Source organism: Sardina pilchardus, chromosome 2, assembly GCF_963854185.1.
Source record: "Sardina pilchardus chromosome 2, fSarPil1.1, whole genome shotgun sequence".
Classification (NCBI taxonomy): domain Eukaryota; kingdom Metazoa; phylum Chordata; class Actinopteri; order Clupeiformes; family Clupeidae; genus Sardina; species Sardina pilchardus.
The window spans coordinates 41,609,929-41,626,591 of NC_084995.1; the positions used below are offsets into that span (position 1 = coordinate 41,609,929).

Genomic DNA, 16,663 nt, shown 5'->3' on the forward strand with positions numbered 1-16,663 from the left:
TCTTGTTCGTAAGCATATATTTTAATGGTATAAAATGAAAACATCTCCCTTGTTAATGTCTTGAATGAAATGAAATGCTATCTTTTCTGTTTTATTTTGATGTTTGTGTTCTCAGAAAATGGTGCATAAGTTTGTCTTCATAACGTCGTGTCTTTTTATATATTACCTGGTTTCACTTGTACTGTAAAGAAATATTTCAATAAAATGTGTAAAATTAAAACCGCTGTTGAATGTCTCAAGTTTTTGTAACATTTGTTGAACCTACTGGATGCTACTAAGCTTAAATCGATTATCATGGTGAGAGTAAAATGAATAAAAGGAATTGTATGCTGTTTTCATAATGAAATTGCATTTTCTTGTCTTCAAGTAGCTCTCATCTATGCAAACTTTCGAGGACTCTGAAGGAAATGAGGTTGCACTGTAGCGTAAAACTAAGTGCAGTCATCCAGATAAATTATTACATTTATATGTAATGTCTACAGGAAGGTAGACTATTGAAACAAATAGACAAAATAAGCTTGCACCTCATTCTGTACTTCCAGGAGTCCTACAGATTAGCAGATTGTGCTCTCTCAATCATGAAATAAGTAAGATGATCAATAACATTCATAACATTCATTTGACCTTAATCTCCTCCCCCTACCACTTCATCCTCTTTCATATCTTTGGATGGGTTATTTTGACTTTCTGCAAGTTGAGACCACATTTGCCCAAGGCATCTAGAGCAAAGAGCACGGTCTGAAATTATCATCTCTTAACTGTGATAAGTAAAATGCTCTCTGACCATTGTCACAAAATCCACTGAAGGAGATGACTCTTCCTCTCTATCTCTCTCTAATATACTGATGATGTTTACATGTTGTTTGAATACCAGTCCAGTGCCCTATGAAGGTGCTGATTGAAACAGAAAACACTTTCAGGAAAATAGCTTACCTCACATTGTCTGCCAACGGCAACCAATATCTCAGATGTGATAATTTGTTACAAGATTGTGTACAATGATAAGAGCCGGTGTCGTGCTTGTTCAAGACGAGGACCATGATCCCCATGCTTATTTTTTCACTCTCAAAACCCTCCATAGGGCTTATGAGACTGTAGGATCCTTCAGACATTACCTCTGAAAGTTAAATGCAATGTACCATCCTACGACACTTGAGGGCCATCTTGTCCTACCCATCAGACTCATGTCCCTTCAACCTGGATGCAGTAAAACAGTTGATGAGGTCTCACTATCAATGTTTGTTGTGGGATTTGTCTTAGTAGCCAGGCAAAGTGTGACAAGTGTTTCACTCTCAAAACCCTCCATAGGGCTTATGAGACTGTAGGATCCTTCAGACATTACCTCTGAAAGTTAAATGCAATGTACCATCCTACGACACTTGAGGGCCATCTTGTCCTACCCATCAGACTCATGTCCCTTCAACCTGGATGCAGTAAAACAGTTGATGAGGTCTCACTATCAATGTTTGTTGTGGGATTTGTCTTAGTAGCCAGGCAAAGTGTGACAAGTAAGGCTTAAACACAGATGATCTAAACTTCAATGTGCAGAATAACTTATTGTAAACTAGTAAGTAGAAAGCTGTCTGTATAATTAAGATAAGGGGCACGAGTTGGGCTTGGTCCCTTAGTTCCAGCGAAACGAACTCTGAATGCTTCAGCAAGAGATTTTGAACAATTCCATTATCCCAACTTTGTGGAAGTTTGGGAAAAGCCCCTCCTGTACCAACATGACTGCACCAGTGCACAAGCAAGGCCCATAAAGACATGGATGACAGAGTTTGGTGTGGATGAACTTGACTGGCCTGCACAGAGTTCTGACCTCAACCCAATAGAACACCTTTGGGATGATTTAGAGTGGATACTGAGTCAACATCAGTGTGTGGCCTCACAAATGCACTTCTGAAAGAATGGTAAAAAAATCCCATAAACACACTCCTAAACCTTGTGGAAAGTATTCCCAGAAGACTTGAAACTGTTATAGCCGCAAAGGGTGGACCGATGTCAAAATAAACCCTATGGATTAAGGATGGGATATGACTGCAGTTCATATGTGAGTCAAGGCAGGTGAGCGAATACTTTTGGCAATATACTGTATGTCTAACATGAAGATATATCACTATATTCACATGTGATACATCAACATATTATTCACCAGGTCATTCCAGTATTATCACTTTACATTAAGTTTTAATTTCAGTTGGCAATCTACATGCTAATAGACCCACACATAGAATCAAGTAGGAGCACAATGAAATGACCCATGGCTCCTTTAGGAAGCACACCGGATACATCCTGGTTTGGTTGTTTTTGCCAACAGCTCCCTTAGTATTCAAAGGCAAAACCTCCCCTGATGGCAAAATAGGCATTAACTCCACAGGACACTAAATAAAGAGGTAGGAGAAGATGCTGTAAGATCACCTTTCAGACTTTTATTAATAACTCACCTCTCGACTTTCAATTCGAGAACTAATATGGGAGCCATTTAGCTAGTTACCACAGGCACTTTGACACACACACACACACACACACACACACACACACACACACACACACACACACACACACACTGAAGACATTACACAAAGACTCAAACATTGCATGCTCTTGCATGCTCTCAGTCATACACATCACATAAGCTCACGTATATGGTTGACAAACAACTAAATCATGATATTTTAATTTCAGAAGGGTCCTTTTCAGTGCTTCAACTTCCTTTTTTTCACTGGTGCTATTTTTGTAGGCCCACATAATACATGGCACACACATTCATTCAGTCTCCCGTGACTTTATGCGTGTCCTGGGCTCTACCTTGAAGGGAAACCAGCAATGTTGCTGCACAGAGGGAGGGTCAGTGTAGACCTACATCTTTGAGGAGGTCCAGCCTTTAATCCTTAGCCGAGGCCTGATCTGCAGCTCCCCCTCCTGTCCCCGTGCGACCTAGTGCCACATTCTAGCACGCGCCTGTGCCAAAGCCAGCTAACTGGACACCGAGTCTGCCCCTCCCCGCACCCCACACGGCGCTCACGATCCGCTCCATATTTTTAGCCTGCATCGGAGCGCTTTAAAAACTCAATATGGGAGGGGAGTGTCGTATGCCTATCCTCTGAGCACATTTTTTTGTGTGTGCTAGCTTTAATCATTCACCTCTTGCTTATTTTTTGTCCACCTTTGCTCTCTCATTCTCTCTCTCTCTCTCTGTGTCAGTGAAGGAGGTGTTCTCTACACCCGTCTCTCACTTTCATCTTACTCCCTTTCATTACAGTAGAGCTAGTGTCAGCTGCAAACTTTGCCAAGCCCACTTTGGGTCTTCATATGATCTCCCTCTCTCTCTCTGTCTGTCTGCCACTCTCTCTCTCTCTCTCTTTCTCTCTCTCTCTCGCTCTCTCAAGCCTCTTGGTGTCAATCTCTCTGTCACTCTACCCCTGCCCTCCCCCTCCTCCCTTTCACTCTCACATTTTCATCATCTCACAACTGCCACCCGCTCCCTCTCCCTCCCCCTATCTTTCCCACACTCACACACACACACACACACACACACACACACACACACACACACACACACACACACACACACACACACACACACACACACACACACACACACACACACAAACACACACACACACACACACACACACACACACACACACACACACACACACCAGATCCCACCCCTTCAAGTTCCCTCTGCCCCCTTACAACTTCTCTGTGTCTGTGTCTGGGGGTTTTCACACGGGGGGCTCAGGACTTGGTCTTGCTCTGCTCTGGGTAGCGGGGATCCGTTCTTTCTTTCTTTCTTTCTTTCCTTCTTCTCGTCGATTGTATTTAGTGGAGCTACACTCGCGCACACCACCAAGACATTCAGAATGAAGTGGGGTTGGGTGCTGTTGGGCCTGCTTATGGCCTTCGGGCAGCTAGCTTGGGGCCAGAAAGGCTTGGACATACCTGAATACGACGGACGGGACCGCGTCATCGACCTCAACATGAAGAACTTTAAGGCAGTGATGAAGAAGTACGACGTGTTCATCATTTACTACCACGAGCACATTGGAAACAACCGTGTTGCCCAGAAGCAGTTTGAGATCGAGGAGCTGGCCCTTGAGGTTGGTGGGCCGGGACCTAACCAGGGAGGGGGGAGAAATGGGGAGGGGAGTGGAGGGCTCATTGATTGAGCGTGGCCTTGCTGTGCCAGTCTACTACTGTACAATTCACTGGAGCTAGAAGCAAAGTACACAAATGGGAGATTGTAGAGAGAAGCAATGTATTTTTTTTAAGTTTGCACTTATTTGACATGTGCTAAAATGGGAAAGGTCTATATAGTTGAGATGAACACCTGACTAAGTTCACACCTCTGTCTAAGAGAAGGAAACAGCCATAACATATGTCAAATGTTCCTTAACCACTATTTACGGTATACCATTGAATACTGGTAAAGAACCTGTGTGTGTTTCTCAGGCCTCTGCAGTGAATTGCATGCTTATAAATGGACACTTTCAAATAGCAGTGTATGAGTTTCTCTGGCTTGAATGTGCTGATATGCAGATGTGCTGTTTTAGCTTTCCACACATGGGATCTTCAGTTACCGAGAATTTTGTCAGAGGCTCATGATCTTCAGTTGTGTGTGTGTCTGTGTGTGTGTGTGTGTGTGTGTGTGTGTGTGTGTGTGTGTGTGTGTGTGTGTGTGTGTAGGTGGGTGGGTGGGGGCAGATATTAAGCATCATTTGCAGTTATCCTGACATGAAGAATGTTTGAACATCCATCTGCATCCACCGCTCTACTTTACCACTTTAAAAAAAAAGCCCCTCAGTATGATACTCTCATGATTCATTGCATCTACTCTATGCTTTACATGCACTCTGTTCTTTCTATATTTGTCAGATTACTGGTCCAACTTGTTCTACTTGCGGAGACATCTTGTATTACGACCGTCCACACAATGCTGCTGCTATCTAGAAAATACATGTGTTGACTAACTGGCTAATGGTGCTGATTGCTAATAGTGCTGAGTGTTAATGGTGTTGACTGTTGTTTACATTAGAGTGTAAAGTTTTCAGGTCTATGCTGAAACATGATAGGACTTGTTTGTGGATTTGATGTGGGACACGTGTATGAGAGAGAGAGAGAGAGAGAGAGAGAGAGGGAAAGAGAGAGAGAAAGAGAGAGAGAGAGAGAGAGAGAGAATTGCTGACTGTTAGGGTATGTTTCATATCTGTTTCTGGGTTATCTGTTTATGGGTCTGTGTAACAGCATCAGGAATCGCGCTGCTCAGTCCAGTGGCTCTGCCTGCCAGAGGGACAAATGCTGAGTCGTGCGGACACTAGATCCCAAGTCTAACTCTGGCAAGCTGTCAACAATAGGGATACCTCTTGCGTGTTAAACCGTCACTGGTCATACCCACGCATGATGGAGACAAAAGCTTGGGAGTGAGTCATTAGTCAGCACTTCAGCCAATATGATTTTGTTCTTTCCGATGAGTGACAATTGGCGTCTTCCACTTGAGTTTTAAAGATATTATTACATCCTTGCCTAAAACTACGTTTCCCAGTGCGTCATGCATGGAGACCAGCTATTTTGATAGAGGTGATGAGTCCTTGTTTGATGCTGGCACGGGTTAGGAATTTATTAAATCACCTACAGGAACTCCTGGACTGTGGCACCCATGGAGAAGATACTATGAACATATCTCAAAGTAAATTTGTCTCCAATAAAATCTGGATCCCTGCCAGGGTGATGGGTGTAGTCCTCCCACCTCATATCCCTTTAATAGATCGATGTCAGAACATTTTGCTCACCAACGCTGGCCTCCTAGGGTAGAAGAAGTACTCTGACTTTGCCATGTGGACAGCTTAAGTTTGGATGGTGGGATGGGTGGATGGATGGGAGATGGAAGATTATTCATTTACTTAGCACCAGTGAGTGCCAATGAGGAATGATGTCGATGATTTGCACACCACCTTGCAGGGGTTAAATGAAATGGTCATATTTTTTACATTGTATTTGACCAGACATTATATGGCCCGTAGGGGCCTCCTTGGATGCTGGCCTCCTCAGATACAGGCCTTAGACTCAGTCCAAGTTTTATACCTTCTCAACCCCATCACCCCGTTAATCACTCAGCTGTCAGCTGTTCCTCACTCTCCTGATTGCTGGCAGAAATGACAGTTGGTGTCGTAGAGGCTTAGGTGGAGGGTGGAGAGAAGAGGTGAGAGGTGACATCTCCTGCTCTGCTCAACTGGATCCAAAACCTCCCTCCCAACCTCAACCTTATCTGCCTGAGTCCACCCAGGATGGACTGTTTAATGAATGAAACATTTGAATGAAAACATTGTATACTCTCATACTCTCAAACTACCAATAAGCTATATGATAAATGGAGACATGCGTCTACATACCCAAAGATGTTCCAAATCCTTCCGGTCTCTTTAGAGTTGCCTTATGCTTCACTTTCAGATGTTAATTTCACCTGTTTATGATCCTTGGACAGAAATGATGAAAGTGTTGAGAATCCTCCACAGAGGATGTCGTAAATCTCAGGGCCAGCCTTGTCACTTAACACTCTGTCTGCATTCCTGCTGGTCAGAAGGTTAAGTAATTGTTTGCCATGCTGTCACCCCCTGTTTTTCAACAGTGGTGGAGTGTCATCCTCCAAGCACACCTAGGAGATTAACTCCTGCATCTCTTCATATACAGTAGGCCTTCTCAGAGCCATCTGTGACTTCGACACTGTTGCAAAGACCAAAATGAAGGAACGTATGGACTTTTGCTTTTGTGAGGTGCTGATTTTGGCTTTGTTAAGTGGAGAATAAATCCCATTTCATGGGCTAATGCTTAGAGCTGACAGTGCTCGGAGAATCGAGATCAATTTGGTTTCTCAGAACTCAGGCAGAAACAGGTGTGCTGAAAGGAGGCTGACGTCAAAGATTGATATAAAATTACGCTAATTTTGGAACATAATGTTTGATATGTGTGCATGTGCCTTTTCCAAAGTCTTCATTAATTTTGATTAGTTATGCATTGGTGGCTGCATTATTTTGACCAGGTGGCACATCCTTGGCAGGATACGCCTGATGAGCATATTTCCTCCGGGCCTCATGTGATGCGGAGACTTACATCTGTACAGCACACACGTGTGTATGTGTGTGACAGCTTCTTTGCACCAGCAGGGTCCATAAATCAAACTGAAAGCGTTTATGTATGAGATCATTTCGCCCGCCGCCCCGCTGACCTCTCCACCCCCGCTCTCATGCACCTCCCGAGGGGCCAATTGGGCTCCGTCCCTTTGGCCGGGCAGCAGAGCAGAGGAGCTTCTGGGCTGCGGAGTTCTGTCCTTGGGGGGCTCATGCGGGGAGGGTGACGGATGGGCGCAGTACTGTACCTGTCAGCAGATCCCAGGGACTCCAGCGTCACCGCCACCTGGCCAAAATAGTCCCGGGTCCGTATCTGCTCCCACTCGAGCTAAATATAGCACGGTATATCACTGCTGTGGTTGTTTGTGCTTCTCGGGATGTTGAGAAGCTTCGGTAGATCATCTTTCTTCCCTTATAGATACATTTGCAGGGACAGGGTGGGGTTGGGTGGAGGGTCTATCTACTTGTGCTCTCCAACTGTACTGCATTGCAGCTTTTTCGTTAATTATTTTTACAAACAGTTTTTCAAGTTCTCTGTTGCATGACAGTGTATCCATGCATACAAAAAATGACATTGTTTTTGCAATGTAAAAGTTGATTAAGGTAAGGAATTGAAGCCTGGCCTGGACATTGACGAGTATCACATGATACAGTAACAGTATGTTAAAACGGTTTGTGTGCGTGCTACGTTGTAGCGGAAATGCCACAACTGGGGCCAGCGGGGTGCATCGTGTCAGAGTATGGGGTCTTTGCCACCTCATTAGAAACTCCAGCTCTTGACGCTTTTCCAGAGAGTCAACAACAGGGCAGCATCAACACATTAGGTTGAACTTTAGCCAGAAAATCATTATGAACTCCTAAATCACACAAAGTGCAGAGAGAGTCCCTGGGGCGTGGAGTGGGCCCTAGGCCTGAAACGTGACCCCATGACTCTATTCTTCAGTGCACAGCTCACTCCCTGCCCCACCTGGAGAGGGCCTTGCTGCCCGCTGGCAACCATTTCCCTGTGCCTACGCCATACGAGAGAGAGAGAGAGAGAGAGAGAGAGAGAGAGAGAGAGAGAGAGAGAGAGAGAGAGAGAGAGAGAGAGAGAGAGAGAGAGAGGGAGAGGGGGAGAGAGAGAGAGAGAGAGGTAGAGAGAGACGAGAGGGGCGCGGACTTGTGTAAGCCGGATTGGATCAAGTGTCCCGTCTTCCTTCCCCTGATTTGTCAAGAAGCTGAAGCTCCCGACCTCAGCCTTCATGGCAAATATTTTGCCCTCTTGTCGACTCATGGCTTCTGCTGGGCTACCTTATATAGCTGTGGCCCGTTTGGCCCAAAGCCTTTGAGCTGAGTTTAGCACTCAATCTATTTAACAGATAGATGTGAGCCTCGACTCCCCCCCCCTTAAAGGCCTTTTCATATTAATACCGACTTCATGACACCCATTGATGGGACTTTGGTGGGTGTAGAATGGGTTGATTTGGGCAGGAGTGGATTGGGGTGGATGTTTTCAATCAATGCCCAGATTTTTGTCTTCAGCTTAAAATATATTAAAGTGAAAATGTACAAAGTTCAATGACACAAAAGTAGTCACAACAGAGACAAACAGACAGAGAGAGAGAGAGAGAGCAGCAAAGAGATGGAGAGAGAGAGAGAGAGAGAGAGAAAGGGGGGAGGGGGGGGGCAATATTAGTCAAAGCATGTATAAGCACCCAGATTAATGTATTGATGCAATTGCCTTCCCTCTCCCAAAAAACTATTATTAATAATAATAATAATAGAAAGGAAAAAGAGAAAATGAAAGTGATGGAAGAGACTAAATATTTAGAATGCAGGAAGCCCCATGGCATACACTGACTGACGTCATTGATATCATGTTAGAAATGGGATGGCACACACAGGCTGAGACACACATCAATACCCCTCCATTCCCACAAAGCACATACCATTCAACGCCAGAGGCAGGTAGTGGGCCCCACATCCAACCAATAATAGCTCAGCATCAGAAGACTTGCAGACCAGGGGAAATATATGAAAAGGGACACTGCACCAAAATAAAAGTAAAACAATCTGACGAACACTATTAAAATAAAACAATAAACCAGCTAAGACACATCATGGACCAGCTTCAGGTTTATGTCTTCATTATATCTTGAGTTGTTGGACTTGTGCTTTAGGACATGTCTTAATACACAATAGAAATTGTCCTGAGCAAAATGAATCTGATGAAAAATGAAAATGAATTTGATGTTTCTCATCAAAATGTAAATAACACACACACACACACACACACACACACACACACACACACAATTCCACTGAATTTCAACATTCCAATGGCAGAGCTTGTTGCAAGTATAATTATGCAAGATAATATGCGAAATATTACATAATACTAGGCATGTTGAACAGTGTCAATTGCGTAACAAAAAAATGCCTCCTTCAGAGCAAAACATAAACAGTGTTTAATGATAAAATACCAATACAAGTGAAGTTATTCCCATACTCCACAGTGTATGCAGGGCTGAGAAGCATGGAAAGAATAACTGGAAATGACTGGGAAAGATGGCGATTGATAAGAAGAGAGAGAGAGAGAGAGAGAGCAAACATTTCCTTGACAAGATGCAAGTAGACATCTCACACTGCAGTGCACCTGTCTGCACCCCAGAACCCTATTACTCCGACTCAGTTGGCACAGAGCCTCCATCTCCTCATGCCAGGCATCCACGAATGCTACGCTACCATTGGTGGACGCCGCTGTCCATCAATCGGGTCAGGTTTCACTCCGATTTAGAAAGTGCAGGGGCAGCGGTCTTTGTGCCGGGCTTTTATGGTGTGAAGGCTTCATCTGGACTAGCGACACTGCTTACAGCATACTCACAAATATGTGTGCTGTGAGTGAAACAAAATGATAGGCCTTGAGTACATGCGCAGGGAGACGGATGCAGAGTCATCTAACACTCACTTGTGAAATTACACCGTGGGGTCATTCAATAGGTGTGCATTTGCCATTCTAGAGGGGTGACAAAAAGAGTTAAGAAAATATTAATGGTAATATTTTGTTTTGTTTTGTTTCTTTTTGTTTCATGGGTAACAGTACATGTTTTATTCTATGTTGTTCTTATTTCTTTTTACTTATTTTATGCATTATTTAGTCAAGACCTGTGTATTCTTGGGCCCCCTTTTGTCAAATGTCCTGCCCAATTTCTGACATCCTCTGTTGTAAAGCGCTTTGGGTCAACCTCTGTTGTATTTAAATGTGCTATATAAATAAAAGTGACTTGACTACATATTGGGAACTTGTAATGATAGAGGATAGTCTACCATCCCATTGAAACAAAGTTATGACTAATTGTAACTCCTTTTCTGTCAGCTTGCAGCCCAAGTCCTGGATGACCTAGATGACGAAGATATAGGATTCGGTGTGCTTGATGAGAAGAAGGACAGTGCTGTTGCCAAGAAACTAGGTACCCTACCTCTGTCATATAGTATACGGAGAAAACCATGTTTCCCATGATTCCCCATGTATTCCTTCTTCCTTTATTTCATATTCACCATGCATGTTTACCATGGTTTTCAGTAACCTTCATGACGATAAGGCCAAAAGCTTTTAAGCACTAAGCCCTTGCTGACAGAATGGGAATGGGAACTCATTAGTTCATTTACACTATGAGCATTAAAGGTGCCCTACCAGTCTACAGGCAAACTGAGCACAAGCACTCCCTCCAGTGGTGTAATCCTGAAAGTGCCTATCTGCTTTGTTGACGTCTGCCCTCCCTCCCGTCTCACAGGTTTGGATGAAGAAGACTGTATCTATATCTTCGCTGATGACGAGGTCATTGAGTACGATGGAGAGCTTGCTGCAGACACACTGGTGGAGTTTGTCTATGATGTACGTGAGAGGGAAACAAACTGCTGTTCACTTCATCCTCATCATTATTTATATCCTTATTCTCATACTCACCTCCACATATTCATATCACCATTCCACACATTCATTTTCCTGTCATGTATGTATGCCTGTATACTATAGTCTGTTGCTCACTGTGCTAAGTGCAGTACCAAACTGGTTGGCCAGTCTTAGCATCCTGGCAATGTCTCTAGTTATTTTTGGGCAAACAAGATCAGACTCATAACCCCATTTGGAATGGTCAAACAGGCCTAAAAACATCAATGATCGCTTAATGACATTCTGAATGGCTATTTATAGTACAGAACCGGACTTCAAGTAATCCACCATCACGTTACTGAATCCCTTGTTAATTTTTCCAATATGTCCTCCCATGTCCAATACACACTGTTAGCAGTAAATATGTCTACTCTGAAAGTATTTCTTCCCTTGTGTGTAATGTTAACAAAGTAATTATAGGCCTACTATACCATACAGAAAAAAATATTGAAATATATACTGTATTTTTTAATATGTTAATATTAAGTATTACAAATACATTTGTGTTCCAATTTTTTAATATTTACATACATTGTGACATTCAATTATTCCAGTTGCTCCGAATGAGTCGGATGCTTCCTGATAGCGTACATGTCTCCATCCTATTCCCTCTTCCTTTCTTCCCAGCTGCTTGAAGACCCCGTGGAAATCCTTGACAACAGGCACGAGCTGAAAGGTTTCTTCAACATTGATGAGGACATCAAACTGGTGGGCTTCTTCAAGAATGAGAAATCTGACCGTATGTACTAAGGCCATGTCCCACTAACAAAACAGCACATGCTCTCATTCTCACCCTTCACACACTCCTGTGTGTGGTTTGTATAGAGAGTGCCGTGAGCATATAGGTGATGTGTGCTGTGAAGAGCCCTGACGTGGCTGCTGACAAAGGTGATCTTTTGTCGCACTTCAGATTTTGATGCCTTTGAGGATGCAGCTGAAGAATTCCACCCTCATATCAAGTTCTTCGCCACCTTTGACCCCAAGGTATACAGTGCATCTCTGATCTTCTTATTGTGGAGATAGCAATGTTAGCGGCTTCCTCATTGACAAAAGCATAATGGCTTTAGACTACCCCCCCCCCCCCCCCCCTCACACACACACACACACACACCACCAACAACAACAACAACAACCTACCAACCTAAACCACCGACCAATCTAGAGGACCCATTTAACAACTCAAAAGCCCCCTTGGGATTGTAAAATGTGGTCACACAAAAGACAAATATCCACCAGAAATATTACTTCTTGGCGTTCTTGGGATGCCCTTCCCATAAGATTCATTGAAGACAAGGTGCCGTGTCAGAGCCTCACTGCCGTTACACTTTATCTACCAAGATTGGAATCTCCCTTTTCAGATGATCTCTGACAGTGTAGCCATTACAGTAGATATTAATGTATTTTTATGGAAGTATGGAAAATCATTGGATTTCTCAAGAAGGTCACATTTGTGGTACCTGACTGAGAATTAATGTAAAGTCTAGAAGAACAATGACAAAGCTATCCACATTAACGACCAATTCTCGATTCACCTTTCCATACCCCCGAGTTATCCCAAATACCTGAAGTTCTTTTTTCTCTAGTATTCTGTACCTATAAACCACAACACTGAAGAATAATGTGTGATATTTCCTGCTTCATTTTACATGATTTATGATTTACTGAACATTTTTACAAAATGATATCTCCTGATGTTTTGCTACTCGGTCTCCAATGCTGTCCTGACAGGTTGCTAAGGCTCTTGACCTCAAGATGAATGAAGTTGACTTCTATGAACCCTTCATGGATGAACCTGTCACCATCCCTGGAAAACCGTACACAGAGGATGAGCTTGTTGACTTCATTGAGGACAATGACAGGTGTGTGTGTGTGTGTGTGTGTGTGTGTGTGTGTGTGTGTGTGTGTGTGTGTGTGTGTGTGTGTGTGTGTGTGTGTGTGTTTGTGTGTATGTGTGTGTGTGTGTGTGTGTGTGTGTGTGTGTGTGTGTTTGTGTGCGTTTGTGTGTGTGTGTGTGTGTGTGTGCGCGTACGTGCGTGTACAGTATGTGCGACTGTGCGTGCATGTATGTGTCCATTTTTGCTGTGAACTGTGTGTGTGTGTTGGATGATCTTGTTGGTGTTTTGATCAATGTCTTAGTCATCTCTCGTACCTCTGCTATGTCTCAGACCAACCCTGAGGAAACTGCAACCCCACAACATGTATGAGATCTGGGTAAGCAAGGCATCCCCATTTTATGTTGTAAAACATAAAAAAGTAGCAATTAGCCGTCACACTATCAAATGTAATGTTTTGAGAAAACCTTTACCAACTACATTTGACAAATACTTTCATGTCTCAGGAGGATGATATTGATGGCGAGCACATCATTGCATTCGCCGAGGAGAGTGATCCAGGTATGGGAATATAACTATAGCTTATATTCACAATAAGAGAACAGAGAGAGATCTATTTTAAATGTTATGACAGATACAAACTTAATGCCAGAACACAGGGGGTATGACTTCCTTTACCCACGGCAGGTGGATGATTTCGCCACATAAAGGTCACATAAAATATACAGACAAGAATCACACAAGGAGATATGGCATCGATCATGATATACTGTATTAATAACGTTTTGAGACCCTCTTCATATGGGACTCAAAGTTTCCATTAATGTGCAAAAAACTCTCAGTGATAAAGACAGTATTGACTGTTCTTTTGATATTTCACAAATTGGTACAATGTCAGAAGATAATTGTTGGCCTTAGCTAACCTGCTAAACAAGTAAGTGCTCAAAATACTTTGTATTACTTTGTATTTGAGCACACAAGATAACACTGAAGTTCATGACATTGTCGACCTGACTCTGACCTGCTGACTTCCTCCAGATGGCTTTGAGTTCCTGGAGATCTTGAAAGAAGTTGCTGAAGATAACACAGACAACCCTGATCTCAGCATCGTCTGGATCGATCCCGATGACTTCCCACTGGTAAGAGCCCAGTCTACAGTAGGGTGAAGGTAGCTCAGAGCATGACAAAAGCCAGAGAAAAAGAGTCATCTTGAAACAGATGTATTAGACATTGTACAAGGGCCGCTGTCTTGAAAAATGTTTGCTTGTAATGGGATTTTGGTGGTTATATTTGTCTAACTAGAGGTGCAAGAGGGGCCAATTTTGTCCTCTCAAAAATGTTGATTGGGTCTAATACCCAGCATCCCCCCTGTAAACCTATGCTCATGTGTTTCCATTCGATTCTGACACACTTTTTTCTTTACAGCTTGTCCCTTACTGGGAGAAGATCTTCGACATTGACCTTTCTGATCCCCAGATTGGTGTAGTGGATGTTGATGACGTAAGTTATCTGTCTGACATGATAAAGTGACACAGCATTAAAAAAAAAACCTCCTCAAAACTTAACGTGGCACCCCTCTATTGTGTAGGCGGATAGCGTGTGGTTTGACATGGACGATGAGGATGACATGCCCACTGTCGATGAACTGGAGGACTGGATTGAAGATGTGTTGGAGGGGGAAATAGACCCTGATGATGATGACGACGATGATGACGATGACGACGACGATGATGATGATGATGACGACGACGATGATGATGACGACGATGATGACGACGACGATGATGACGATGATGACGATGACGACGATGATGACGATGACGACGATGATGATGACGATGATGATGATGATGATGATGACGATGATGACGACGATGATGATGATGATGATGACGATGACGACGACGACGACGACGATGATGATGATGACGATTATTAAAAATGTTGCCATCATATTCAACATCACCAACCCAATCCAAAGTTACTGAATTCATATTGCTGTATCAGTTACAATCAACATTATTCAGAATCTCCTCATCATTTGTTGTCTTGTTGTCAGTTGATGTACTCATGTGGTATAATTCAATGTCCTCCCTCGTCACTATGTTCACAAAGCATACAGCCAATGTCATCCAGTATCCATACTAGGAATTAGAAGTCTTTACTTTGCAATACCTTGCAAACTTTCTATCTAAGTACTCGCTACATTTCTGCGTCACATCACCTTTCACCATTCTAAACACAAATACATAATTAAATATCAAATATCACAAGAGGGAGGAGTAGCTCAGTGTTTCTTTCTCCTCTGAAAAAAAAAATGTGTTTCAATCTGAATGTATATTTGTTTAATTTCCTGGATGGATGTTTGCCCTGCCTCTCTCTGATCGAACCTGAGAATGCTGGTAAGGACTTCCTCCAAGTCACAGGCCTAAGCAACTTCCTCTCTTAAATCTTTGTGACTTTGCTTTTGAAGACAGAAAAAAAGAGATGGCACGACCTGCTTTACTTTTTTGGAGCAAAGGTGCTGTAAATCATCTGAACGTTTTCTACTGATGAAAAAAAAAAACAACAACAGTATTCTATTTTTTGTAAACAAAGAGAACTTACTGTGAAGTCTTAAAATAAATAATAATGTGGGAAGAGATGAAATAACTCTGATAATTTTGTGAAATAGAACGCACTCAAAACAACAGGCCTATACACATAAGCTCAGCTCAGAGACACAAAAGGTGGGCCTTCTCTGCCTCACAATTTTGTCACAGAATAGATGTGATCATTAAAAAAAAGGCAAACAAATTTGAAGTGAATTGGTGGTCATCTACCCTCCTTGAATATTTGACACACTTTTGTCATTTTGCCTTTGTTCACCATCACAATGAATCTGATATGGATCAATAGGAACGTAGGGAATAAAATGTTGAAAACAACACATCTCTGTGTCCAAGTAGGGACAACACAGTTTGTGTTGTTTCCAACACATTGCATTTGTTATCTATTACAATATGTGTTGAAAATAGCACAACAAATAATTTTAAACACACTGTGTCCAGATAGGGGCAACACAGTTGGTTGTTTCCAACATATTTTGTTCAAGAGTGTAGATTTTCAGCTTTAATTCAAGGGGTTGAACAAAAATATTGCATTGACTGATTTGAAGTTCAAAAGGCAATTGACAGACAAGCGTTTCCATGGTCAACTGTGGCCTGTTTCCTCAAATTAAGCATATAAAAGGTCTAGACTTCATTTCAAGCCTTGCTAGTAGACTTGAAATAATACTAGGCTAGATGGGGGTCTAGCAGAGAGATGGAGGGCCAAATTGGTTGATGTTTAAAGAGAAGTAATGTGCTAGTAAGCTCAGTAACGCCAACAAGTCTGGAGGACCACAAGACAACTATGGTGGGTAATAACAGAATTATCTCCATGTTGAAGGAAAAACTCACAACAATAGGACAAGCATGAGGACAGGACATGCATATCACCATCAAAGTCTACAATCAAGAGACACCGGCATGAATAATATATGGGTTTATGAGGTACAAACCACTATCAATCAAGAGCAGGAGGGTAGTCATGGCTATAGAAAACCAATAACAAGATTCTTTGGATATATGAAATCAATATCATCTCATTACAAAATGATGAAAAGAGAAATCCATAGAGATCAAAACGAAAGGCTACCACGTCACCCGTAAAGTATGGGGGTATGCAGGCATTTACGCTATGGCTCTCAATGGACGAGGGTCACTGATGTTTAGGTCTGAGCCTTGAGCGAT

General features: G+C 42.7%; 1 protein-coding gene across 1 annotated transcript; it reads left to right on the forward strand.

The window, feature by feature from the left end:
* Positions 1-3,694: 3,694 nt before the first annotated feature.
* casq1a (calsequestrin 1a) lies at positions 3,695-15,532 on the forward strand. Its single transcript, XM_062530608.1, has 11 exons — positions 3,695-4,103; positions 10,483-10,576; positions 10,901-11,001; positions 11,686-11,797; positions 11,969-12,042; positions 12,787-12,917; positions 13,224-13,269; positions 13,397-13,451; positions 13,929-14,029; positions 14,316-14,390; positions 14,479-15,532. The coding sequence occupies exons 1-11, from the start codon at positions 3,867-3,869 to the stop codon at positions 14,827-14,829; spliced, it is 1,377 nt and encodes a 458-aa protein (XP_062386592.1). The 5' UTR covers positions 3,695-3,866; the 3' UTR covers positions 14,830-15,532.
* Positions 15,533-16,663: the final 1,131 nt, after the last annotated feature.